The sequence below is a fragment of the Rutidosis leptorrhynchoides genome, chromosome 6 (genome assembly GCF_046630445.1).
Source record: "Rutidosis leptorrhynchoides isolate AG116_Rl617_1_P2 chromosome 6, CSIRO_AGI_Rlap_v1, whole genome shotgun sequence".
Lineage (NCBI taxonomy): Eukaryota > Viridiplantae > Streptophyta > Magnoliopsida > Asterales > Asteraceae > Rutidosis > Rutidosis leptorrhynchoides.
In genome coordinates, this window is record NC_092338.1 from 344,359,304 (window position 1) to 344,386,853 (window position 27,550).

Consider the following 27,550-nt stretch of genomic DNA (forward strand, 5'->3'; position numbering starts at 1 on the left):
TCCAGGGGCGATTTTATGAAGGGACAAGCGGGGGCGGCCGCCCCCAGTGGATTTTCAATTTTCAGTGTAAAAATTTTGTATTTTTCGACTTTGACCTCAGTGAATTTTTTTTTTGCCCCAAAACCTTCAAATTTTTCCCAAAAATCTCTAAATTTTGCCCCAAACCTTCAAATTTTGCCCCAAACCTCCATAATTTAGCTAAAAACCTCCATTTTTTTGCCCCAAAATTTCATATTTTGCCCAAAAAATTTGTTACGATTTTAAATTATTTTTTTTTTGCACCCGGTGAAAAAATCCGCCACTGCACCAATCGTGCCACAAAATTAATTGCCATCAAACAGATTTTGAGCCGCCACCTCGAACGAAAAGTCATCGTCAAAATCTCGGAGAAAAAAAGAATCATCTTCTTTGTCCTCGAGGGCTAAATGAAAGTGATGCTAAATGAACGTACACCAACACACCTAAATCAATGACGATGGTACAAGTACAACTTTACAAGTGTCCAACATACACCAAACACTAAACTAACCCCCACAAAACCCTTATCTTCATTTATCCTCATATCACCTTAAAATCAAACCAACATCAAATCCACATCCACATTACACTGAAAATAAACAAAATGGCAATGGCTTCCTCTTCAGCTTCAGCAGCAGCTCTTTTTTCATCATCCTCAAACCCTAGGTCTTCTTCTCCCAAATCTCAAACCCTAACTTTCTCCTCTTCATCCTCTTTCAATTTTCAATCCAAATCTCTCCGCTCCGCCGTCTCCCTCCGCCCTCCATCCGCTCGCCGGAATTCATTCGTCGTTAAAGCTGTAACTATTCCATTTTCGATTACATTAATGGAATTCACTGTGAATTGGATGATGTGTTAAGCTAATTGGGAACTGAAATACGATTTTGAGCTAGTGACTTGTATAAAATTATATTATTATTATTATTATTATTATTATTATTATTATTATTATTATTATTATTATTATTATTATTATTATTATTATTATTATTATTATTATTACTCATATTTATATACTCACTAATATTTGGTATCTATCTCATTTTTGTGATTTGTGCAGGGACTGCCACTGGTAGGAAATAAAGCACCTGATTTTGAAGCTGAGGCTGTTTTTGATCAGGAGTTCATGAATGTAACTAACTATGAAATGTGTTTTAGGACTGATTGATTTAAACTAATTCAATTACTCATTTGTAATGATTCAAGTATATTGCCATGAAAATTGCTACCGATTTTAGTTATAATATAGAATATAGATATAGATATAGATAAATATCAGAATCTATAAGAGCACTAGGAGTCGTGACACTGGGCTCCGTGTTAAATCTCAGTCATTTAACACCGAGGTCAAAACATGGAAAATCGTTTAGTGTTAAATTTCCGTGTGACCGTGTCCAATTCATTATTTAATTGTTTTTTTAATACTTTTAATATTATTATTTAAGAAAAAGAAGAAGAAAGAGAAGAAAAAAAAGAAAAAAAAAAGAACACAACGTTAGCCATGTAACGGTGGATGGCGACGGCGGTTCGCGACGGTGGTTTAACGCCGGGATGGAGTGGCCGGCGTGGACGTCCCCGGCGTTAAAATTGGGCTACGGCGAAAAACTTGCACGACTCCTGGTGCTCTAACCTGATAATTTAGAAAATGTTGTAACATTGTCAAAATTGTTGTCATTGCAGGTTAAGCTATCTGATTACATTGGGAAGAAATATGTCATTCTGTTTTTCTACCCGTTGGACTTCACTTTTGTTTGCCCAACTGGTGAGTAGCACATAGCACACTACTTGCTAAACTTGACAAACTTTTCTTTTACTTTATATATTATGCTACAAATATTGCTCATTTGTGCTTCTTATTTGAATGTAGAAATCACTGCATTCAGTGACCGATATGCAGAGTTTGAAAAGATAAACACTGAAGTATTGGGTGTCTCTGTAGACAGTGTGGTAATTGTTACTTACCCTGTTATATAAACTTTCAATACCAAATAATTCCTTTTATTACAGACTTGGTTTGTTCTACTTTATTTTAATGTATTTGACTATTGTTTTGTTATATTTTTTTGCAGTTTTCACATCTTGCATGGGTTCAGACAGATAGAAAGTCGGGTGGTCTTGGTGATCTTAACTATCCGTTGATCTCTGATGTCACAAAATCGATCTCAAAAGCTTTCAATGTGTTGATTGATGACCAGGTACTTATCTGTTTTTCGTTACTCTTCGGATCATTTGATTTTTTTATGCATGGATTTCTTATACGTACTTGAAACGTTGTTACTACTATACTATGTCAAGTGGTGGTTCTCAATTTCTGTGTATAAAGTGTGTGCTCATTATGTTGTGCTTTTGGTTGTGGCTATTTCAGGGGATCGCGTTGAGAGGACTATTTATAATCGACAAGGAAGGTGTTATCCAACACTCCACAATCAACAACCTTGCAATTGGTAGAAGCGTTGATGAAACACTGCGAACACTTCAGGTAAACAGACATCATGCTCGTTGACTAGAGGTGGCAAGATGGGCGGGTTGTGTAACCAGTCAACATGGGTCTGGGTTGAAACAAATCATAATAAATTACTGGCCAAATTAAGCTGGTTTTGCTCGACCTGCAAACACTATTCGAAAACAATATAAATATATAACGACCTTATGCGCATCATGGTATAAATCTCTAAATCAAACGGTTTAGGATGTCTGCATTTAGAGTAGAATTTACAACCTTTAGCTAAATATTTTCAGCCACCAGTTTGTAATAAAACATAAATCTGTTACTCATTCATTAGTAAATGAGTTGCAATTGCCACCTCTATTATGGTTTTACAAATGGTAGCGTTAAGATACAGAAGCTCTTTCCTTTGTTAATTGGTAAATTGTGTTTCTCTGTTTGTACTACAGGCATTGCAATTTGTACAAGATAACCCAGACGAGGTTTGCCCAGCTGGATGGAAGCCAGGGGAGAAGACAATGAAGCCCGATTCTAAACTCAGCAAGGAATACTTTGCCGCCATATGATTATGTAAGTGTCCTCAAGAAAACAAATATGTCATATCTTCATTGTTGGTTTAGAAAAATTGGTAGAGTGGTTTTTGTATGATCTGTTCTTTAATGAATTGAGTTTTGGGAGTATTTTCTTTTTCGGGCTTTTGTGAACTTGCCGGAACAAGAAAATGTTACCCGTTGTGTTTTATTCAATACATCAAGTACTGAGGTCAAATTTTTTAATTGGGCTGTTATTTTTGACTGCGAAATGTTATGCATTCGTTGTTAGCATTCTGCTCGGCGATCTGAAGGCTTAGGGCTTGTTTACTTTTCACTTAATGATTTGTGTTTCTGTACAACTCTTAATTCAACAAGTAAAATTGTTGTTTATTTGTCACTTAATCTGTCACTTAATCTGAAAATTAGTGTGCTTCCAGGAGACATAGAATCAGACACCCATTCCTATTAAGAGGCGAATGAATATATGACTTAATACGAAAAAAGGTACCCCTTAGTCTATAGGTGACAATTATGACCTGTTTATCAGTTTATCTTATGTTTTATCTTTGGTTTCTATTAATAAAGGGGGTATACATCTCAAAACACCTTGTGAATTTCAACACATGGATTATAAAATAAATCTAAGGGCAACAGCTTAAAATTTAAATTATTAAATTAAAATAAAAGTAAGGTGCGTGATTGTAATTGCATATAATAAAATGAGGCCTAAAAGATTACAATCGGAAATGTTGATGGTGGGGGCCAATATATAAGTATGAAACAGGAGGTCTGGGTGTTGCAATGTAACTTGCCTGTTGGTGGTTGCTATTCAATGTTTAAACTATTACACATAAAACAAATGTATGATTGCTTATATTTTATGCTCTTTGTCTCACATAAATCTGCAAGTTTTATTCTAAGGTATTAAATATGTATAAAGTTTTACTTATTCAATAATGAGTTTAGTGTCTGGAATTGTAATAAACTTGTATTTGATTTATTAATTTCCTTTTTGTTTCTTTGAATCTAAAAAAATCAAACCTTTTTTCAAATAGTACTCATGTTACATGCCTATATGCCAACTTACAGACTTAAATTGTTTTTTAACTTTAAACTAAGATATTAATAACATTATTATATTATATTTGCTAAAAGATTCCTCAAATATAGTACTCCTGATGAAAATAAGATATTGAATTTGTTATACAATAACTTGAAGGTGACATAAAATAAATGATACTTGCAATTTGTTTGTAACGTAGAAAAAGATAACATAAGATACACAGGGCAAGGGAAAATAGAGTTATAGAATGATAAATATCCATTAAAAGTTGCAAAAAGTAATAAACCATAGCATCATCCCCACATCATTTACATGAAACTTTTTAAAAGTAATGTTACAGAGATTATTATAATCTCCCAAAACACCAAAACAGGCCCTGCCCCTGGAGATGTGCCATACCATACCATTCATTAGTCTATATATATCATCATCATTCATATATACCCCCAAGCATATATATATTATCCGACTACTAATTTCGATCACCAAAAAAATTACGATCCACCACATTTTCAAGTCATTTTCACGTCGAAACTGGGACTTCAGCCTCCGGGACATAATTTAGTCTATCCACGTCGTCCCATGTCAACTTCGATACAATTTCATCATACTCCGGAACAAATTCCTGTAATCCATATCAATATATATGTATTTTTATAGTTTCTTGATCTCAACTATATTTAGTATGTTGTGTATGACCTAAATTTGTAGATTTCAAGAAAACTAACCTCAAGTTGCCTGACCAATTGTTTAGCAGACGGGGCAGAAACGATAATTCGACGAGCGGTTGGTGAGATAAATCCTTCGTCAACCGCCTTATCTATGAAAGACAGCAATGAGTTATAGTAACCCTCCACATTCAACAGACCAACCTGTAGGACATGATCCATAATATAAGATACTGTTCTTAATTAATGAGACCCACATAACAATATTCACAACTTACTCCTATGGACCCATAAGATTAATTAATAAAATAATTAATTAAATTTCAAAAATTCTGTTTATATGATGATGCAACATATCTTCTAAACCATCTACCCACATGCATCTTATTCTTCTATATTAGCAACATTTGACCAAAAAGATGCCTTTTCTATTCCTTGCATTGTTCATAATCACATAAGCAAAAATCAAATCTTTTTTTATTAAAGGTGCTATTTTTCTTACTGGTTTATGGTGGATTTTGAGTTGAGCCCATGTGATGACTTCTAGCAGTTCTTCAAGAGTACCATAACCACCTGCAAAAGTTTCATCCAATGTGATACTATTTTTCAAGATTTTGAATCTTATTAAAGAATTTAAAAAAATCTTATACCCGGGAGTGCGATAAAGGCATCAGCTTGACGAGCCATCTCGGCTTTTCGTTCATGCATATCAGCAACCGCTATTACTTCACCAACTGTCTCCCCAGTTATCTGTTACCACAAAAATATATGAACAAGCCACTAGATTTCATAACATTAACATATTAAAATATCCTACGAAAAATGATGTTATATTCATTTGATCTGATCCATTTTCTTCTGTTATTCTAATGTTTTTTTAATTTATTGTCATGATATAAAAATATTTCTACATCTAGTTGAGAGTAAACATGAATTAAATAGTTCATAACTACGGAAGTATAATTTTCTATTTCAAGTTTGTAACTATAGTGAACTAAATTCAGTTAGAGTTGAACTAGCAACCATAGTAGTATAGAAATAACTAGTTTGTTTATTGCTATTTATGGTCCAAAAGTAAGAAAGACATAATTTGTAGAAATTGGTGTGAAAGGGAAGTTAGACTGTTAGAGTTTGAGTAAATGCAGTTTGTATCATGACATGTCCAATCACTATAAAGATATACATATACATATTTTATTAAATGTCATTTTCTTCCCAATTTCCAAATTCAGATTAATGTACAACTTTAAAAGCACAATGCACAAGTCAAAATAGCATTTTCAAATGTGAGTATGTTAGTTGCATTTATATATGGAAAACAAACATAAATTGAAATATTTGATTTGAAGGTTCCTAAAATATACCTCTCTGGGCATCAGAGTCCTTGGTATAACCCTGCAAGAAACAAAAAAGATATCCCATTACAACAAAAGGTTGTACAGTACAAGTTACATTTGCAGGATCAGAAAGACATGCAATGGATCCAAAATGGCCTTGTAGTAGTCTAACTAAAAGGGTAGGATTGTCATTTTACATATGATTTTCCCTTTTCAATCAAAGAGGTTTGTGTGGGAGAGAGATACTTAAATCACTGCCTTAAAAAGGTTTCATGCTTTTCACACAAATTGGAGGCAAAATATTCAAAGAACCATGATATTATAATACTTTCTTTACCTGTTCATACAAAACACCAATTTTTTATTTGACCACCAAATGTAACAAAGTTACTATTTCTTACTATTTACAAATTTACCATTTCAAGTCATTTTATGGAAAAATATAAATATATTTTTTATTGTTACATATAACTTATTAGTTAAGGGGATGATTCTCACACACACTTTTTTGATCCTCACACACCAATTGAGTATTATTAGAAGAGTAAAAGGTTAAAATAGGTGTGTGAGGATCAAAAAAATGTGTGTGAGAATCATCCCCCGTTAGTTAAGTTATATTTGCATGAGAGTTTTCCTTTTTACTTTAGTATAAAAAAAGTTGGGAGAGACATACTTGAATCACTGCCTAAAAGGTTCCATACTTTTTACAACAAAAGACAACTTTTTATATGACTTGTTTTTTATTTTACCACCAAATGTAACAAACTTACAATTTCTTACTATTTACAAGTTTACCATTTAAAGTCATTTTATGGAAAATATAAATATATATTTGTTATTGTTACACATAACTTATTACTTAGTTAAGGTATATTTGCACGAGGCTTTTCCTTTTTTACTTTAGTACTACTATAAAAAAAGCTGGGAGAGACATACTTGAATCACTGCTTAAAAGGTTCCATACTTTTTAAAACATAAGACAACTTTTTATATGATTTGTTTTAACTTTGCATATACAAAGTCCCTGTGTGGACTGACAGACCAATATGAATGTTCTTCTCTATGATGAAATGAAACAAAATATGCTTTCATTAAATTGTGTAATCAAGAAAACCTTTTTTTATACAAAACCCATGCTTTTTTAAGTGTGGGACTATGTTTTCAATCTTCCATAAAATATAAAGATGTCAAAACTTTATGATAACTTGATGTTTATGTGCAGTTTTCAACAGGGAAAAGGTGAAAGAACACAATGACAAATAGCTTAATTAAGTACACATCAGAGTTTTTTTAAGCATTTGATCCCATGATGTCTGCAACACCTCATTTTGCATCGAGTACCGTGAAACATGCATGAACACCTTTGGGTAATTCTTGTTTTAATGTCAAAATTGTAAATGCTTAACCTGCAATTACTAGTACATCTTTTCATTTTTAACATCGTAAGTGTCAAGTGGTTAGGGCCCTAATCCTACAACAGGTCTTGGAGTCGAATCTTATTGGTCACGGAAAAATTTGAAACTGTTACGTATTAATCTGATTCGATCGCGTACACTAGAATAAAATTATTATTACTCGCCCTTGTGAATAACCCAAACATAAGAAAAGTTAAATCACTTTAAAAATTTTAAAGTTATATCAAAGTTAAAATGCTAGTCACGTTGACCATGAAAGATAAAGTGTTCAAAGGAATGCAAAAGAAACCTTATATCACAAAAGGGGCAAGAAAACACAAAATTATGAAATGAAAATGATAGATGTCTCTCTTGGAAACATACTATACCATTTCTTGCCGTTTTAACCAAATAAATCCACACATCAATCATCAATCTTAACTTTATTTTTCTTCCAAAAGAATAATATACTTACCATTTACCAACACCAAAAATGTTCCTTGAAATCTATTTACCTTTTGGTACTTAACACATGTTTTTGTTCATTTTACAACACAAGTATACAAAGTGATGTGGAGTAATGTATGTGGACTAAAAAAATCATTTTTATCTCTTTTTATTGTTCTTTAGGAATTAGGAATGTAATACATCTCATTTTGTATCTATTTTTGTTTAATAAAAATGTTGCAAGTGTAACATTTTTCTTTATGATTTTATATAACTAAACTATAATGATGATAAATTACATAGAGTATATATAGATGCATAGGCACATTAAATGGCTAGAGAGAGAGCATACCCTAGAACATGGCGCCCACCATCATGAACTGCCTGAGAAACAAGACCCATCAGACCCACGCTGCCACCTCCATAGACTAAATCAATCCTTCTCTCCACCTTCCAATTTGCAGTGCAATTAAACATTTAATAACCATTTGACACGTGTTACAGTACCACATAATCCAACCATTTAATTTCCACAATTAAGAAACTAAACCCATCATAATCATTACCCTTAATTAAACAAACAACACAACCCTTTTTCCAAGATTCTATTTTTTTATTAGTTGAACCGATTTCATTGAACCCCATGAACATATATGATCATGGGATGGTAAAAAAATTAAAAAAAAAGCGGTATATACATGCTTAAGATATACCCATTATACTAAAATGGCACGTTTGGTTCCCCATTCATAGGCACACAAACAAACACCATTCTATTCTGTTGTTTTTTTCCAACTTCTTTGTCTTTTTTATATAAAAATTTTAATTTTTTATTCGGTTTCTTACAACCTCCCACCATAAACTTAGATCATGCAAGAAGGCTGCTCAACTGACAGCAGGTTACAGCTAGCAGTTTCTCTCTCTAACCCATAATCTCTCTCTCTCATGCCAAACATAATCCCTAACTTCCATTAACCATTTATCAACAAATCATCTAAGAACATTAATCTTAAGGAACATTGAAATGGGTATGTTTTAAATTCATCAAATAGGTTGAAATAAGATGATAAAAAAGAAACCTTTGCATGAAACCTGTAAAAAGATTCAATTTTTATAGTACTAAATCAAGAAACTAGCATGAAACAGTGATGGGTTTTGATCTACAATGGTTGTTTAACAATGGGTTCTTAAAATCTTGAAAAAATGCTGCCTTTATAGTTGCACACTGTACATGCATAAAGAATCTTGAAAAAGAAGATGAAAAGGCTATAAATAAATGTGTATATAATAATATAATTTACCAGTTCTTTGCCAAGCTCAATGGCAGCTTCTTGGTAACTTGGTTTTTTCCCTGAGCTGCTTCCACAAAAAACACATATTCTCTTGAATCTTGAAATTGTTTCACCTTCCATTTTCTGTTGATACTATCTTTATATATATTTTTAAATAAATTTATCGCTTTCTCCCTCTAGAAAGTATCGGAGAAGATGATATGTTTGCTTCCTGGAACAAGGGAGAAATAGAAGAGAGGAAGTTGTGAAATAAAAGTGTGAATATTTATGTTGTTGATATACAGTAGCTTTTTAAAATATAGATGGTTTATATTTAATTAATTTTTATTTATTTTAGAAAGAAAAAAATGACAAAAAGATCCACAACATCAGAATAACAATGCACCCACCTCTCTCACGTTCTCTTGACCCCGTGGCCAACTGAGATTTTTTGTTTCAATTTTTTTTCTTTCCTTATAAAAGGCAAAATAAGTCTTATTGGTATTATATATTATATACTCATATCAAAAGGGAGATGATTCTCACACACAATTTTTTGATCCTTACACACCAATTTTAACCTTTTACTCTTCTAATAATACTCAATTGGTGTGTGAGGATCAAAAAAGTGTGTTTGTGAGAATCATCCCCCTATCAAAAAGGGTACATGAGATTGAAATACAAGCCGGAAGCCTTTTAATAATTTATTACTGAAATAATTCGTGGAACTACCGGTTTGTTTAAGCGAAACACTTTAATGATATATTTTATATATTAAGTGAATGTAAATATTAAAGTCATTTAGTTTAACGAACCGTGGAAACAAGAATTCCGATTAAGAAACTTTTCGTTATTTTTACAAACATATTGATATACTTAATTTGATCAGAATAAATGAACTACATTCATTCCCTCGCAATCATTTTTCAATTTTGATCACAATTACTGTTTTCCTTCTTATAAAAACCTACATTACAACCATTTATTGAGACATTTATGTAACGTAATTAATTCCGTAAAGAGAACTCATATTTGTATTTTATTGCGTTTAGTTTGTAAAATTATTTCGTGGCTAACGATGATGTCATCGAAGCACAACTCGAGTCGAACTAAAAGGTATAACCCGTGAATGATTTAAATGTTATTTTAAGTTAACAATATATGTGTGTAACATCCCGCCTTTTTCCGTTTACTTTCCGTTTATTTATTTAAAGTCCGTTATATGATTATAACATCTTCCGTTAAAACGCATTTTAAAATAACTCGTTTAGGTAATTCACGCACCCGCTTTTAAAGTCGAGGGACTAAACTTGCCAAGAGACCAAACTCTTGACTAGGTCAACTAGTCAACCATGAACTCTCATCCATTCATTCACCTCCTTCTCTCTTTCAATACTTCAACTTTTCTCTCAAACACCAATTCAAAGATTCATCATCCATTTTCAAGTTAGCAATCAAACATCAAAACAAATTACATATTTGGAATCCTTGCATCTTCCTCTTCAATTCCATACCGATTTCATCAAATTTGGGTAACTTTCTAAAAACACTAGATTTTGTGTTCTTGATGATTTTGACTTATAAAGGTGTTAATTAGTGTCTATGGCTCAAGTCTAACATGAATATGTGATTTATATGTTCGATCTTGTTATTTTAAGTAACTAGCATGAACTTGAAAGTTGGTGTGTTTGATTTTGTGATTTGGTTGCTTAAATGTTGTTAAATGTTAAAAGTTCATGTATTAAATGTGTTACTAGCATCACTAGCTTCATTTTGATGTGTAGGTTGATTAAGGAAACCTCATTAACATGATTATTGTTTTGGTGTTTTGGGTTAGGGTTTGATAGACTTAATTATGAACTTTGATGCATTAAATGCTATGAAATGTTGTTGATAAGTGTTTAGTTGCAATGTGTGTTTAATTACCTTCAAAACGACATATCATACATGTAAATTGATTGCCCGAATCATGAAACACATTTAATGAACTTGAATGTAAACTGGTGAGCATTTAATGTGATTTTGGTTGTTGTAAATGTTAAATTGATTGATGAAATGTGTTTAGTTATTTTCCTCGTCAAAATACTTTTCCGATGATATAGGATACATGTTTTGATCTTTGTGGATCGTAAAATGAGATTGTTTGAAGTTTGGTTCGTGCACTTAGTGATTTCAGCAAAGCAGGTTCTGTGTATCATTCGGTATGCCGTCTAAAAAGTTGGACGCCGTCCAGCCCTTCACAGCTGGACGCCGTCCAGACATTCTGGACGCCGTCCAAATGAACTGCAGGATTCTGACTTGGTTGGTCGTTTACCGTTAAATTCTAACTACACTACGCACCTCCGATTAACATGTAACTTGTTCTAACATGCTCATATATGATTAAAAACCTCAGAAAAATAGTTCGGGACCCGACCCGAATGTGTTGACTTTTCGTTGACTTTGACTTGACCAAAGTTGACTTTCGTTTAAACTTAACCAAATACTTATGCAAACATCCTAACATGCTTTTATATTTGAATCATGCATGAAACTTGGCAACGTAATTCACATGCTATATGTAATCGAGTCGTAACGAGCCATAGGACTAATTGAACAACTTTGACCCATCGTGTTTACCGTTATTGATACAACCTACTTGTTTAGGTCAAGACTAGCAATTGTCCTTGCACACGTTTACTTGTGAAGTACTTTATTACTCGTGCACTCAAGGTGAGATCATAGTCCCACTTTTACTCTTTTATACTATTACTTGGGATGAGAAAACATAAACGCTTTATACTTACTTTTATACTTTGAACTAAAATACCAAAGCAAAGATACATACGAGTTAGAACAAAAATTCTCAAGTCCAATTATCATTAGTTACACTTGTAGGGTGTAAGAGAGAACTTATGTTGTGTGGCCATATGGGTTTAACGAACCCTCATTCGGACGGTTCGCTACCCTTAGCGAATGAAATATAATTTTATCGGTATAGTGTATGTTCTAACACTATTATGCAGAGGTAAGATTCAGTTAAGCTTTGGTAATTGGGTGCTCGTGATACAAATAACATCTTTGGGATGTATACGCTTGATAATCAGTTTATACTAAATCTTGTGGTTCAAATACATACTTTACAAATACACCTATGATTTCACCAACGTTTTCGTTGACAGATTTTCTATGTTTTTCTCAGGTCCTTGAATGCTAAGCGATACATGCTTCCGCACTATACTTTTTGATACTTGCTTGGATGTCGAGTACACATGCATACGTGGAGCGTCTTTTGACTTATTCTTAAATTGTGTCGCATATGTTTCAATTGTACTTTAAACATTGTAATGTACTAGTTGCTGAACTACTTTGTAAACCTTGAAATATCCTCACTTTTGAAATGAATGCGACATATTTTGGTCAAACGTTGTTTTAAAAGACTTATGACCACGTAACGGGACCTAAGTAGACGGCTCCGTCAATGACGATTTTGTCGGGTTGCTACAGATGGTATCAGAGCGTTGGTTATAGGGATTTAGAGTTCATTGGTGTCAACCCCGAGTCGTAGGGTACATTAGTGAGTCTAGACTACAACCGACATATAGACTTGAAGTAGGAATTACTTGACTACTTGTGCATTTATACTCGAACTCTTCTATTCATATCTAACTTTTATCCCATCTTAATCTCACGTTGTTTAATTTGATTGACACGCCACCTTGACTTAGTGAAAAAATGTCGAATGCACATATGAATTAGGGTAATATAATTTCTGGGATTAGATTACGGTGACTCATATGAACGTTCCGACATTATGACATGAAGAATTTAAGGCGAGTCAAGGAAAATTTTCTCCTTATCCTCATTCCATATCACGGTTAGTATTATTGAGAATACTAATCAACGATATTCTCGTGTTTTGAAGGAACAATGCCTCCTCGCCGTGTACCACTCCATGAAACACCCGAACAAGCTCTACAACGAATGATAGCCACCGCCGTGGATGCGGCCATGGACGGTCACTCTTCCAACAACAACAACAATAACAACCACAACAACAACAACAATGGAGCCGGTAACTCAAATGAGGGATGCTCCTACAAAGCTTTCATGGGGTGCAAACCTCATACTATTGATGGGACCGGATGCCGGTTGCTCTCACTCGATGGTTTGAGCAAACGGAAGCCGTTTTTAGCATAAGCGGTTGCCGGGACCAAGACAAGGTTAAATATTCCACCCACATGTTTGCCGGTATCGCTCTCACGTGGTGGAACACGTTTGTACAATCGGTGGGTACCGATGAAGCCCACGCTCTCTCTTGGTCCGATTTGAAAGAAAAGATGATCACCAAATACTTTCCGCGCGAGGAAACCCGAAAGCTCGAACAAGAGCTAAAAACTCTAAAAGCGGCCTGAAACGACCTCAAGGCTTATAATCAATGATCGTCCGAACTAGCCTTGATGTGCCCAAATCTTGTGAACCCCGAGTCTTTAAGGGTTGAACTTTACATGGATGGTCTTCCAAAGAGCATCAAACACGGAGTAATGTCATCCAAACCCACTAATCATCAAGAAGCTTTGAATATGGCCCGCAAATTGATTGAAACGTTGGACAAAATCGTAGTACCGGCACCTAAAGTCGAGGATAAGTTGGGTGGCAACAAAAGAAAATGGGAAGCCACTCCATCAAGCAACTACAACAACAACTTCACCAAAAAGCCTTTCACCTCCGACGGCAAGAAGAGTTATGCCGGAAACTTGCCTTATTGTCACAAGTGCTACAAACATCATCTTGGTAAATGTGGCAAACCATTTTGCATCAAGTGTCAAAGGAGTGGCCACGTGGCCCACGATTGTAGGAATACCGCCCCCGTTGCTCAAAATGGGCCCAATGCACCAAGACCGGGTGTTTGTTATGAATGTGGCCAACCAAGTCATTATAGGAATGCGTGCCCAAAGAAGAAAGCTAACCCAATACACTCGGCCGAGCTTTCAACATCAACACCGAGGAAGCCCGTGATGACAATGAACTAGTCACGGGTACGTTCCTTCTCAACGATTCTTATGTCTCTTGTTTATTCGATTCGGGTGCCGATAAGAGTTTTGTAACCAAGACTTTGACTCATTCTTTTAGCACTCCACCGCTCCCACTAGATACTACTTATACCATTGAAGTGGCCAACGAAAAACTAATGAGTGCCGACAAATTTTACCGGGGGTGTACCTATAGAACTAAGGAGTTTTTATGTAATCATTGGTATGAATTGGCTAGCCAAAATGAAATCTCACATTTCTTTGTGATCATTAAGCAATTCAAATTCCTATCAAGAATGGTGAACCCTTGATTGTCTATGGCGATAAGAGTTGCACCGGACTCAACCTCGTCTCGTGCCTTAAAGTTGAAAAATACCTTCGTAAAGGTTGTTTCGAGATTCTAGCCCATGTTAAGAAAGTTGAGATCGACGAGAAGCATATCAATGATGTGCCAATTGTTAGTGACTTTTTCGATGTATTTCCCGACTAATTGCCGGGTCTTCCACCTCATCGATCGGTAGAATTCCAAATCGATCTTATTCCGGGAACCGCACCCATAGCACGTGCATCGTATAGACTTGCTCCATCCGAAATGAAAGAATTGCAAAGTCAAATTCAAGAACTACTTGACCGTGGTTTTATCCAACCTAGCCATTCACCATAGGGCGCTCTGATTTTATTCGTTAAGAAGAAAGATGGATCCCTACGAATGTGTATCGACTATCGTGAACTAAACAAATTGACGGTTAAGAACCGATATCCTATTCCACGCATCAATGACCTCTTTGATCAATTACAAGGATCTCGTGTATATTCAAAAATCGATCTCCGCTCAGGTTATCATCAATTAAGGGTTAAGGGGGAAGATGTCTCCAAAATCGCTTTCCGGACTCGTTATGGTAGTTATGAATTTTTTGTAATGCCATTTGGTCTCACTAACGCACCGAAGGTGTTCATGGATCTTATGAACCGCGTGTGCAAACCATACCTCGACAAATTCGTTATCCTGTTCATCGATGATATTTTGGTCTATTCTAAAAGTGAAGAAGAGAACGAACAACATCTCCGACTTGTGCTTTAACTCTTGAGACAAGAACGAATCTATGCCAACTTCTCCAAGTGTGAATTTTGGTTGATGGAAGTTCAATTTCTTGGTCATGTTGCATGTGATCAAGGTATTAAAGTCGATCCCGTAAAAATCGAAGCCATTAGCAAATGGAAGACCCCCACTACTCCTACCCACATTCGTCAATTCTTGGGTCTCGCCGGGTACTATCGTAGATTCATCGAAAACTTCTCTTTGGTTGCACGTCCTCTATCCGCGTTAACTCACAAGGAAAAGAAATTCATTTGGGCGACAGAGCAAGAATCCGCGTTTTAAATCTTGAAGACAAAGCTAACCACCGCTCCTATCTTGTCACTTCCCGAAGGCAATGATGATTTTGTTGTATATTGCGATGCCTCGAAACATGGTTTTGGGTGTGTATTGATGCAACGAAAGAAAGTCATTGCTTATGCCTCTCGACAACTAAAAATTCATGAATGAAACTACACAACACATGATCTCGAACTCGGAGCCATTGTCTTTGCACTTAAAATTTGGACACACTATCTTTATGGAAACAAGAGTACTATCTTTATCGAAAAGAAAGAGCGGTGCCTCTTCGTGTCTGAGCTTTAAACATCACCATCCACACCAATCTCAATAGTTAAATTCATGTAGCCCAAGACGAGGCTCTCAAGGATGAAAACATCTCTCTCGAACACTTGAACATCCTCACCTCTCGATTCGAAGTTAAAGAAACCGGACTCCGATATTTTGCCAGAAGAATTTGGGTACCTAGTTATGGGGACCTACGAAGCCTTATTTTAGACGAAGCCCATAAGTCAAGATATTCGATTCACCCCAGTGTCAATAAGATGTACCACTACCTCAAAGAACAATATTGGTGGCCGAACATTAAAAGGGACGTCGCTACTTATGTTGGAAAATGCCTAACTTGCTCCAAGGTCAAAGCCAAACATCAAAGACCGTCCGGGCTACTTCAACAACCCGAAATCCCACAATGGAAGTGGGAGAGAATAACGATGGATTTTATCACAAAACTACCAAGAACGGCGAGCGGTAATGATTCTATTTGGGTTATTGTAGACCATCTCACCAAATCCGCCCACTTCCTAGCCATGAAGGAAACCGACAAAATGGAGAAACTTGCACAACTTTACACTAAAGAGATCGTCGCCCGTTACGGTGTACCCTTATCGATTATTTCTGACCGAGATGGCCGTTTTGTTTCTAGATTTTGGCGTACTTTATAAGAAGCGTTGGGAAAGCGTTTAGACATGAGCACCGCATACTTCAAACCTTGGAAGACATGCTACGAGCTTGCGTTATCGATTTCGAAAAAGCTTGGGACAAGCACTTGCCTCTCGCCGAATTCTCCTACAACAATAGTTATCACGCGAGTATTAATGCCGCACCATTCGAAGCATTATATGGCCGAAAATGTTGTTCACCTCTTTGTTGGGCCGAAGTAGGCGACACACAAATCACCGGACCCGAACTCATTCATGAAACAACCGAGAAGATCGTTTAAATCCGAGATAGGCTTAGGACGGCCCGTAGTCATCAAAAGAGCTATACCGACATTAGACGCAACGACCTCGAATTCCAAGTCGGTGATCGCGTAATGTTAAAATTCGCACCTTGGAAAGGTGTAATCCATTTCGGGAAACACGGGAAACTAAATCCGCGGTATATTGGTCCTTTCGAAATCTTGGAGCGTGTTGGAACCGTTGCCTATCGCTTAGATCTTCCGCCTCAACTGAGCTCCGTTCATCCTACTTTCCATGTATCAAATTTGATGAAGTGTTTTGCCGAACCCGAACTCGTCTTCCCCCTTGAGGAGCTTACTATTGATGACAAACTTCATTTTATGGAGGAACCGGTTGAAATTGTGGACCACTCCGTCAAAACGCTAAAACAAAGCCGAATTCCGATTGTCAAGGTCCGTTGGAATGCCAAAAGGGGACCCGAGTTTACTTGAGAAAGGCAAGATCAAATGCAAAGGAAATACCCTCATTTATTCGTGGATTCGGAAACGCAAGATCTCGAGGAAGAAACAACGACTACTACGCCTACTTAAATTTCGGGACGAAATTTCTTTTAAGGAGTAGATAATGTCACATCCCGCCTTTTTCCGTTTACTTTCCATTTATTTATTTAAAGTCCGTTATATGATTATAACATCTTCTGTTAAAATGCGTTTTAAAATAACTCGTTTAGGTAATTCACGCACCCGCTTTTAAAGTCGAGGGACTAAACTTGCCAAGAGACCAAACTCTTGACTAGGTCAACTAGTCAACCATGAACTCTCATTCATTCATTCACCTCCGTCTCTCTTTCAATACTTCAACTTTTCTCTCAAACACCAATTCAAAGATTCATCATCCATTTTCAAGTTAGTAATCAAACATCAAAACAAATTACATATTTGGAATCCTTGCATCTTCCTCTTCAATTCCATACCAATTTCATCAAATTTGGGTAACTTTCTAAAAATACTAGATTTTGTGTTCTTGATGATTTTGACTTATAAAGGTGTTAATTAGTGTCTATGGCTCAAGTCTAACATGAATATGTGATTTATATGTCCGATCTTATTATTTTAAGTAACTAGGATGAACTTGAAAGTTGGTGTGTTTGATTTTGTGATTTGGTTGCTTAAATGTTGTTAAATGTTAAAAGTTCATGTATTAAATGTGTTACTAGCATCACTAGCTTCATTTTGATGTGTAGGTTGATTAAGGAAACTTCATTAACATGATTATTGTTTTGGTGATTTGGGTTAGGGTTTGATAGACTCGATTATGAACTTTGATGCATTAAATGCTATGAAATGTTGTTGATAAGTGTTTAGTTGCAATGTGTGTTTAATTACCTTCGAAACGGCATATCATACATGTAAATTGGTTGCCCGAATCATGAAATGCATTTAATGAACTTGAATGTAAAATGGTGAGAATTTAATGTGATTTTTGTTGTTGTAAATGTTAAATTGATTGATGAAATGTGTTTAGTTATTTTCCTCGTCAAAATACCTTTCCAATGATATAGGATACATGTTTTGATCATTTGCGGATCGTAAAATGAGATTGTTTGAAGTTTGGTTCGTGCACTTAGTGATTTCAGGAAAGCAGGTTCTGTGTATCATTCGGGATGCCGTGTAAAAAGTTGGATGCCATCCAGCCCTTCACAGCTGGACGTCGTCCAGACATTCCAGACACCGTCCAAATGAACTGCAGGATTCTGACTTGGTTGGTCGTTTACTGTTAAATTCTAACTACACTACGCACCTCCGATTAACATGTAACTTGTTCTAACATGCTCATATATGATTAAAAACCTCAGAATAATAGTTCGGGACCCGACCCGAACGTGTTGACTTTTCGTTGACTTTGACTTGACCAAAGTTGACTTTCGTTTAAACTTAACCAAATACTTATGCAAACATCCTAACATACTTTTATATTTGAATCATGCATGAAACTTGGCAACGTAATTCACATGCTATATGTAATCGAGTCGTAAAGAGCCATAGGACTAATTGAACAACTTTGACCCATCGTGTTTACCGTTATTGATACAACCTACTTGTTTAGGTCAAGACTAGCAATTGTCCTTGCACATGTTTACTTATGAAGTACTTTATTACTCGTGCACTCAAGGTGAGATCATAGTCCCACTTTTACTCTTTTATACAATTATTGGGATAAGAAAACATAAACGCTTTATATTTTTATACTTTGAACACAAATACCAAAGCAAAGATACATACGAGTTAGAACAAAAATCTTCAAGTCCAATTATCATTAGTTACACTTGCAGGGTGTAAGCGAGAACTTATGTTGTGTGGCCATACAGGTTTAACGAACCCTCATTCGGACGGTTCGCTACCCTTAGCGAATGAAATATAATTTTATCGGTATAGTGTATGTTCTAACACTATTATGCAGAGGTAAGATTCAGTTTAGCTTTGGTAATTGGGTGCTCGTGATACAAATAACATCTTTGGGATGTATACGCTTGATAATCAATTTATACTAAATCTTGTGGTTCAAATACATACTTTACAAATACACCTATGATTTCACCAACGTTTTCGTTGACAGATTTTCTATGTTTTTCTCAGGTCCTTGAATGCTAAGCGATACATGCTTCCGCACTATAATTTTTGATACTTGCTTGGATGTCGAGTATACATGCATACGTGGAGCGTCTTTTGACTTATTCTTAAATTATGTCGCATATGTTTCAATTATACTTTAAACATTGTAATGTAACTAGTTGTTGAACTACTTTGTAAACCTTGAAACATCCTTACTTTTGAAATGAATGCGACATATTTTGGTCAAACGTTGTTTTAAAAGACTTATGACCACGTAACGGGACCTAAGTAGATGGCGTCGTCAATGACGATTTTGTCGGGTCGCTACAATGTGCATCTTCACGTTTCGCTATGGAATTGTCGACTTTTAAAAATTTAACGCAAAATCAACGTGTATGAAAAGTATCCCAAATATGTAGCATTTTTCAAAAAGAATTCGTTTTGCGTATAGCTAGTGACATTATGTTCGTAAAATTATTTCGAGTTTAAAGATGATGCCGGAAAAATTTAACTCGTTGCGAGCGAGAAGATATGACCCGTTGAATATTTGGGTGGAGTTTATTTAAGATTTTTTATGAAAATGTTGATTTGGCACTTTACCCCCTTGTTTGGGGGGCCGGTTTTAATGTTTGAACAAAGTGTGGGGGTTTTTTTTGGCAAAGTGGAAGTTAGTTAAAAAAAAAGAAAGACGCAATGACGAAAATACCTCTGGTATTATTTATCATTTTTGTTTAATAGTTAATATGGTAATTATAAAGTTTGCTTTAAAAATTAGTATTTATATTTTTAATAATAATTATTAATAATAATAAATTACCCTTAAAAATTTTTCAAAAATTAAAATACAAATATTATATGAAGGTTGTACAATATGCTTTAAAGTTTGTACATATATACATGAGGTGTTTTGTAAAAGATTATACAATTTGTTTTAAAGTTTGTACATATGATTATGTGAGTATTTTATTATAAGGTTGTACATGATTCTTCAAATATTGTACATATAGTTATCGGGGTGTTTTACCTTAAGGTTGTATATAATGTTTCAAATATTATACATATGGTCATAATATGTTTTATTATAAGGTTGTACATAATGCTTCATATATTATCCAATTAACATGTTAATATTTATATTTAATACAATTAACTATTTTAATGACATCATTACGGGAGACTTATATTTTTTCTATTTATTTTTAAATTTTTTAAGCTTGAATAATATTTATTTATGACATCATCATATTAAAAATTTATATGAAACTATAGAAGATAATTTTATAATTCGTAAAAATTTAAACTTCACATCCTTAACAATAAAGTATAATTACTAAAATTAAGTCCACCCGTGAAGTTATACTTGCAAATATATAATCCCCTAAATCTTTCATAAATTTGATTACTCTACATAAGGTCTATCTAATCTTTATCAATTTTTCTAAAAAATTTTATATAAAAAAGGAAATGAAAGCACGGTGAAAAATGGACTTTTTAATGATGTTTGAGGTAGGTAATAATAAGATGGTCTTGTTTCATCTACGGTATGCAGATGATACTCTCCTTTTTAGTCAATGGAATATGCAAAATGTAATGAATATCATGAAGCTTTTAAATTTTTTTAGGCTATTTCTAGTTTGAATATTAGTTTGAGTAAATCTTCATTTTATTGGAATCGGTGTTGTCAAAGAAGACTTGGTTTTTTAAGACTTGGGTTGTATGGTAATTAGAATCGGATGCAAGGTAGGCTCCTTTCTTTTCTCTTATTTGGGCTCCCAATTAGAAGCAAAAGGAACAAAATCGGGAGTTAGAACATTGTCATAGATAAAGTACAAAAAGGTTATCGGAGTGAAAGGCTAGCACATTGTAGTCATTTAATGGTTAGTTAACCCTTATAAAGTCGATTCTCTCTAGTTTGACCATGTATTTTTTTTCTCACTATTTCGTGCACCCCATGTGTGATTAAAAAAGTGGAGTGTTTGAGGCGAAGTTTCTTTTGGGGAGGGTCGTGTGAGTTTTGAGGAAGAGTATACTTCTTCCCTAGGAGGGTGGGCTATGCATTATGTCTTTTAAAAAGAAGAGTTAGCGTTATTAGGCAAGTGGTGGTGGAGATTTTGGGTCGAGTTAAATGCACTTTGGGTAAAAATCATCAAAAGTATTTATGGTCGTGATGGTGTATCACGTGTCTAGACAGTTTCAGGCAAGCTTTCTCGGGTACTTCTTGGACGGGTATTATCAAATGCGGCCTTGAAATTGACTCTCTTGAACTTAAATTCTATTATTCTTTTATCAGAAAAATAGGAGATGGTAGTAACACCTCCTTTGGAATGATTTGTACTTAAGAAATTTACACTTAAATACAGAATGCTCTTTATGTTGGAAACGGAGAGGAATGAAACTATTAAAGAGCTTATGATTCTGAAAAAGCAACGGCTGGGAATTATCATGGAATTAGAGACGCCCTCTATCAGGATGCTCTCATAATTGAAAATTGGTATTTTTTTATGATCTCAATGGTTACAATGCATAGAATATAAAGAAGATAAATGGGCTAAGCCCGATACAAACTAATATGGGCTATGACTAACAACGACCTATAATATATAATATATATATTCGCTAACTGTGACGCCCCGTACAAAATCATCATGTACGGATCATCAACAACAGGTCCATTACACGGTATAATACTATACACTGTTTTAAAACAAGTTTTTCATTCATGAAAAGGTAACGTTTTTACCAACGTCAAATGTTTTACAAGGATAACGTGCTTCTACGAATAGAAAGCATTAACATAAGTACGTGACACAAAGGTCATTACAAAACCATTGTTTAAATGTAATATAAGTTGTGAATACAAAGTAAAAGTTCCATGATTGAGACATCTCTAAACAATGCAACGGAAGTCTAACAAGGCGAGTCTGTAACAGCAAGTCTATAACAGCAAGACTAAAACAGCAAGTCTAACAGCGGAAGCAACAACGTCTAAGTACCTGTGAAATACATGCTTAAAAAGTCAACACGAATGTTGGTGATCTATAGTTTGTTTGTAATCAGTAATATAATGTAGACCACGAGATTTCAGTGCTTCAACCAGCGTTTCAAATCAGTATGATAAAGTATATGCTTATCTGTGGGCACCCGGTAACTAACTTAACGTAATAATAATACCCCCTAAAAGTACACTTGGCGAGTGCGTATGTCCTCGAAGTATCAAACACCCGTTAAATGCTAGCACGACTAGCCCAAGTGGGGATGTCAAACCCTATGGATCCATATCTAATATTCTCGTTCACCGGTTCAAAAACCAATGATTAAACGTTACCGTGCTAAGGGGAATCTTTGTGCTGTTATATCACCCACACATATATAAAGTTTAAGTACTCGTGTCTAGTATGTAAAACATAAAAAGCGCATGTATTCTCAGTCCCAAAATAGTAAAGTAAAAAGGGAAGCTATAACTCACAGTGAATTAGCAGTAAAAGTCGATATGAAAAGTATGCAAGTAGTAAGTCGGTCCGAAAGTTCGTCAACCTAAGTCAAAGGTCACTAAGTCAGTATATTGTCCCCAAAAGTTTAAAAGTGAATAAATTAAGTCTTAAGTATCATCATCATCATCATTCGTAAAAGCTAAAGTAAGTTTTCAACAAGAATAGAGATTGAAACAATAGGCTGACTTCAGACAGCTGTAACAACATCTATACAAATCAAAAAGATGCGTGGTCAGTGGCCAAGGCTCCGTATGTGAGTCCTCTAACCGCTGTACAATTTTCAGATCCTAACTCTATGTCGTTTGACCATGGCGACGGTTCAAGCGCGAGTAGGTCAGAATTTTCAGCACGTCGTTACAAAGGCGTAGTGACATTCGGAAGGCTATAAATCCTAAACCGTATATCGTATTTAAGAGAGTCATAAATGAAAAGTCATCTACTCGAAACGAACTATCTGAAAATCAATTTTATAGAAGTCTCAGGAGTCTGATCAGACCCAAAAAATAGTAAACAAGTGCTCCGGTGGGTTTCTTGCTGCTTGATGCTCATTACGGTTCTCATCCTTGATGCGTGTAAGCTTCAAGTGTACGACTCTTTGATGTTTTAGCATCACTTTGACCAAGTTTCAACCATCAACACACAACTAAGAGTAAAAGCTAACATTCTACAAGTTTTGAACATCAAGGTTGCCTCTTTATTGCATAAACACAATAAAGCTTCAACATTTGTCCTTTTGACACAAGTTTATGCATCTTCATCATATGAGATGATTAAGACTTGATATTTATCATCACAAAAATCACAAAAAGGTTCCAAGTAAGTGAGATCTATAATAATAACTTAGATCTCAAGTATTAAGAAAACCCTAAACTAGAAAGCTTGGATCTTTACAAGATTAATGAGACCATAAGCTAGAAAGCTAAGATCTAGTAAAAGTAATGAGACCATAAGCTAAAAAGCTAAGATCTAAACAAAATAATGAAACCCTAAGCTAGAAATCTTGGATCTTTAATGTTCTTGAAGATCCTTAAAGCAAAAGGCTAGATCTTCAAGTTTCATGAAGATCATAAACACAAGTTTTGATCTTTTAACAAAATAAGAGAGATAATAAGTTAGAAAACTTAGATCCAACAAAAGTAATGAAGATTCAAAGATAGAAAGCTTGAATCTTTCATGTTCTTGAAGGATTCAAATCAAAGTTTGAATCTACAAGATATAACATGATCAAGAAGCTAAAAAGCTTGATCTTATGATGATGATGATGATGATGTCGTGTACATGAAGAAGAGAAGAAGAAGAAGAAAATTTAAAACTTACAATTTTTAGAGTGAGAAAGACTAGAGAGAAAATTAGAGGGTAAGTGTGTGTAAAATGTGAATGAGATCAAGTGTAAAATGGATGATCAAGGCTTGTATTTATAGTGTGGTGATGGTGGTGGTGGTCTTCCAAAACCGTGGGTAAATGGGGGGGGGGACAAGGGGGACATCTTTTTGCTTTTTGGTTAGTGGTGATCTAAAGGTGGTGCTTATTGTTAGGATCCCATGCAACATTTGTGATTATGGTGATCAAAAATGCTAGTATGTTGGCTCTTATAAATGAGTTTTTATCTTACATTTATATGGGTCATAAACTTATTAAAGTTGGGCTAATTTAAGAGTCCATTAGCTAGAGTAGGGTGAGCTTAAGTCTAATAAGGTAGAAAGTCCACTAAGACTAACTAGTGTGCATTAGTAAATTACTAAGCGTAATTAAGCAACCAAAAACCCAAGTAATTGTTATTAGGAAATAACAATTTGTATTACGTAGTCATAATATTCCAATTATGACAAAAGTTAATCGTGTACCAAAGTACATAGCTCGTTCTAGACATCAAGTGACACTAACGGTCATAAAAGCATTCGAGGATCAAGTTAAGTAACCAAGTACTTAATAACACAATATAAACGAAAGTAATCAATATGAGTAATGATCCCAGAATATAAACCAACACAGTACGCACAAATACGCAGTTTCGTGAAATTAACAAGCACAAATATAAGTCAAAAAAGTCGGGTCGTTACATTAACATCCCCCCACAGTTGGAGCAGGAGTGGAATGGACACTCAAGCTAGAGCAAAACTCATAAAATAAAGCAGTCTGAAGGCCTATGGTGAAGATATCCATATACTAGTAGCAGCAAGAAGGCACATGTAGAACACGAAATTGACCCTTTGTCACTACATCCCGAACAAAGTGAATATCAATCTCCATATTTTTGGTCCCCTGATGTTGGACTGGATTAGAGGAGAGATATATTGTACCTACATTGTCACAATTGAAAGGGATAACTCTAACAATGCTAATATTACTGGAATTGCTTGCATTATTAACTGATGCCATTCCAAGAATATCGGGATCATCGCCAAATAATAGAACTACTAATTCAAATAACAAACACAGACTTCTAGTTCCTAAAGACTCGGACCAAACAAAACTTATTCAAATAAAAACTTATTCAACAAACCCTCCCTTGAACTAGATGTCCAAAAACGCCTGTTCAATTCTGATGCAGCTTTCGTTCCCATTCCTCTACGCAGACTTTGAAAACTATCAAGTTTGAGTGCTTTGGTCATTATATCAGCTAGCTGGTTTTGAGTTCCACAGAAGTCCAGTTTCACGATCCCATCTTTAGTTAAATCTCGTAGAAAGTGATACCTTACCCGTATATGTTTCGTTCGGCCATGGAAAACAAAATTTTTTGATAGCTTGATCGTAGATGTGTTGTCACACATAATTAGCACACACTCATCTTGGTCTTGCCCAATTTCCTTCAATACTTTTTTCATCTAAATAGCTTGACCTGCGCAACTAACCGCTGCTACAAATTCAGATTTTGTGGACGAAAGTGTTTTTATAGGCTGTTTTCTTGATGACCATGCCACAGCACCTTCTCCCATCATAAATACATACCCGGATGTGCTCTTGCTATCGTCCGCATCTCCGGCGTAGTCACTATCCGTATATCCTATCAATTTGCTGCTGCCTCCTCTTTTATAGACCACACCATAATCCATTGTTGCTATGATGTAGCAAAGTATCCTTTTTGCTACTGAATAATGTAATTGTGTGGGTGATGACATAAAATGACTATTTAGGCTAACTGCATACATGATGTCAGGCCTAGTGGCTGATAAGTACATACGGATGCCCACAATTTGCTTAAACTGAGTTGAATCAATTTTAAACCCATCTTCATCTTTGCCAACTTTAAAGTCCACTGTTAATGGATTATGAACCCCATTACTATCCATCATCCCAAATCATTCCACTATTTCATTTGCATACTTGCGCTGACATATGAAGATCCCATCCTCACGTAGTAACACTTCAATACCTAGAAAGAATTTCATCTCTCCAAGGTCTGACATATCAAATTCTAATTTCGTAGAACTTTTAAACTCGGTCAGCATACTTTCACAATTGCTAGTAAAAAGGAGATCATCCATATATATACTAACCAGAATAAAATTACCTCCTTCCCTTTTTACGAAAAGGGTTTGCTCACTTGGACTAGCAATGAATCCTTCTTTAATAAAGTATGCCTCGATTCGACTGAATCATGCCCTTGGTGCTTGCTTTAACCCGTACAAAGCTTTCTTTAACTTGTACACCTTATGCTCACTTCCCGTTTTAATGTATCCTTGCGGTTGTGCTACATATACATCTTCTTCTAAGTTTCCATGCAAGAAGGCAGACTTTACATCAAGTTGATGTATTTTCCATCCTTTAGAGGCTGCCAAGGAAACAATCATTCGTACCATATCTAGATGAGCAACGGGTGCAAACAATTCAGTGTAATCAACACCGTGTTCTTGAGTGTAGCCTTTCACCACTAATCTTGCTTTGTGCTTGTCGATATTTCCAGACTCATTAAGTTTAGTCTTGTAAATCCACTTGACCCCAATGCATTTAGCATTGTCAGGTAGTTCGACTAATACCCATGTATTGTTCTTTTCTAGCGAACGAATTTCTTCATCCATAGCAAGCTTCCAATTCTTGTGTTTTATTGCTTCATCATAGCATGTTGGATCAGATGTAATCATCAACATCATATTTGCCTCATCCTCATCAGAATAGCCTTCACCACTTTCATAATCTTGGGCCCAAATGGGAGGATTACGCTGTCTTTCGGGTCTGCCCTCCCTTGATTTTGATCCGTCTTCTTGTGTCGACGAAACAACAGTAATATCAACACCACTATTCTGATTAAGTGGGTCTGTTATGATAGGTGCATCGTCACTGTCATTATCACTTGAATTTATTTCTCCCCATTCCAATTCCATTTCCTGATGAGTAACATTATATTCATTCCACTCCCATGCTAACTCTTCATCAAACATAACATCACTACTAACAATAATTTTCTTGGTCACCGGGTTATACATGCGATACTCCTTTGATTCGGTGCTAAAACCAAGCAAAACACAGCGAACACTCTTGTCTTCTAACTTGCTCCTTTTAGCATATGGTATATGGACATAACCAACACAACCGAATACCCGAAAGTAATCTACATTGGTTTTTGTTCCACTCCACGCTTCTTCTGGTGTCATATGCTTGAAAATAAGAGTAGGTGATCGGTTGAGAATGTGATTCACCCATTTTACATCTTCGGGCCAGAAAACTTTTGGAACATTTTTATCGGTCATCACTGCTCGGACTA

The 27,550-nt window shown here is 35.3% G+C and overlaps 3 protein-coding genes across 3 annotated transcripts; 1 reads left to right on the forward strand and 2 right to left on the reverse strand.

Moving 5' to 3' along the window:
- Nucleotides 1-526: 526 nt before the first annotated feature.
- LOC139852319 (2-Cys peroxiredoxin BAS1, chloroplastic-like) lies at nt 527-3,394 on the forward strand. Its single transcript, XM_071841593.1, has 7 exons — nt 527-817; nt 1,079-1,150; nt 1,699-1,780; nt 1,886-1,965; nt 2,088-2,213; nt 2,384-2,497; nt 2,914-3,394. Exons 1-7 carry the CDS (start codon nt 623-625, stop codon nt 3,028-3,030), a joined length of 786 nt encoding a protein of 261 aa, XP_071697694.1. The 5' UTR covers nt 527-622; the 3' UTR covers nt 3,031-3,394.
- A 1,091-nt stretch (nt 3,395-4,485) lies between these two features.
- LOC139855777 (cytokinin riboside 5'-monophosphate phosphoribohydrolase LOG7) lies at nt 4,486-9,318 on the reverse strand. Its single transcript, XM_071845020.1, has 7 exons — nt 9,208-9,318; nt 8,259-8,356; nt 6,093-6,123; nt 5,379-5,478; nt 5,231-5,301; nt 4,789-4,932; nt 4,486-4,685 (listed from the first exon to the last, which is right to left on the reverse strand). Exons 1-7 carry the CDS (start codon nt 9,316-9,318, stop codon nt 4,584-4,586), a joined length of 657 nt encoding a protein of 218 aa, XP_071701121.1. The 3' UTR covers nt 4,486-4,583.
- A 16,355-nt stretch (nt 9,319-25,673) lies between these two features.
- LOC139854762 (secreted RxLR effector protein 161-like) lies at nt 25,674-26,138 on the reverse strand. Its single transcript, XM_071844046.1, has one exon. The coding sequence runs from the start codon at nt 26,136-26,138 to the stop codon at nt 25,674-25,676; it is 465 nt and encodes a 154-aa protein (XP_071700147.1).
- Nucleotides 26,139-27,550: the final 1,412 nt, after the last annotated feature.

Coding starts and splice junctions, on each gene's coding strand:
- LOC139852319 (XM_071841593.1), top strand. CDS start 623: ATGGCAATGGCTTCCTCTTCAGCTTCAGCAGCAGCTCTTTTTTCATCA. Junction 818..1,078: donor ATTCATTCGTCGTTAAAGCT/GTAACTATTCCA, acceptor TGATTTGTGCAG/GGACTGCCACTGGTAGGAAA. Junction 1,781..1,885: donor CACTTTTGTTTGCCCAACTG/GTGAGTAGCACA, acceptor ATTTGAATGTAG/AAATCACTGCATTCAGTGAC.
- LOC139855777 (XM_071845020.1), bottom strand. CDS start 9,318: ATGGAAGGTGAAACAATTTCAAGATTCAAGAGAATATGTGTTTTTTGT. Junction 6,124..8,258: donor GGTGGGCGCCATGTTCTAGG/GTATGCTCTCTC, acceptor TGTTTCTTGCAG/GGTTATACCAAGGACTCTGA. Junction 5,302..5,378: donor TGCCTTTATCGCACTCCCGG/GTATAAGATTTT, acceptor AAACTTTTGCAG/GTGGTTATGGTACTCTTGAA.
- LOC139854762 (XM_071844046.1), bottom strand. CDS start 26,138: ATGGATAGTAATGGGGTTCATAATCCATTAACAGTGGACTTTAAAGTT.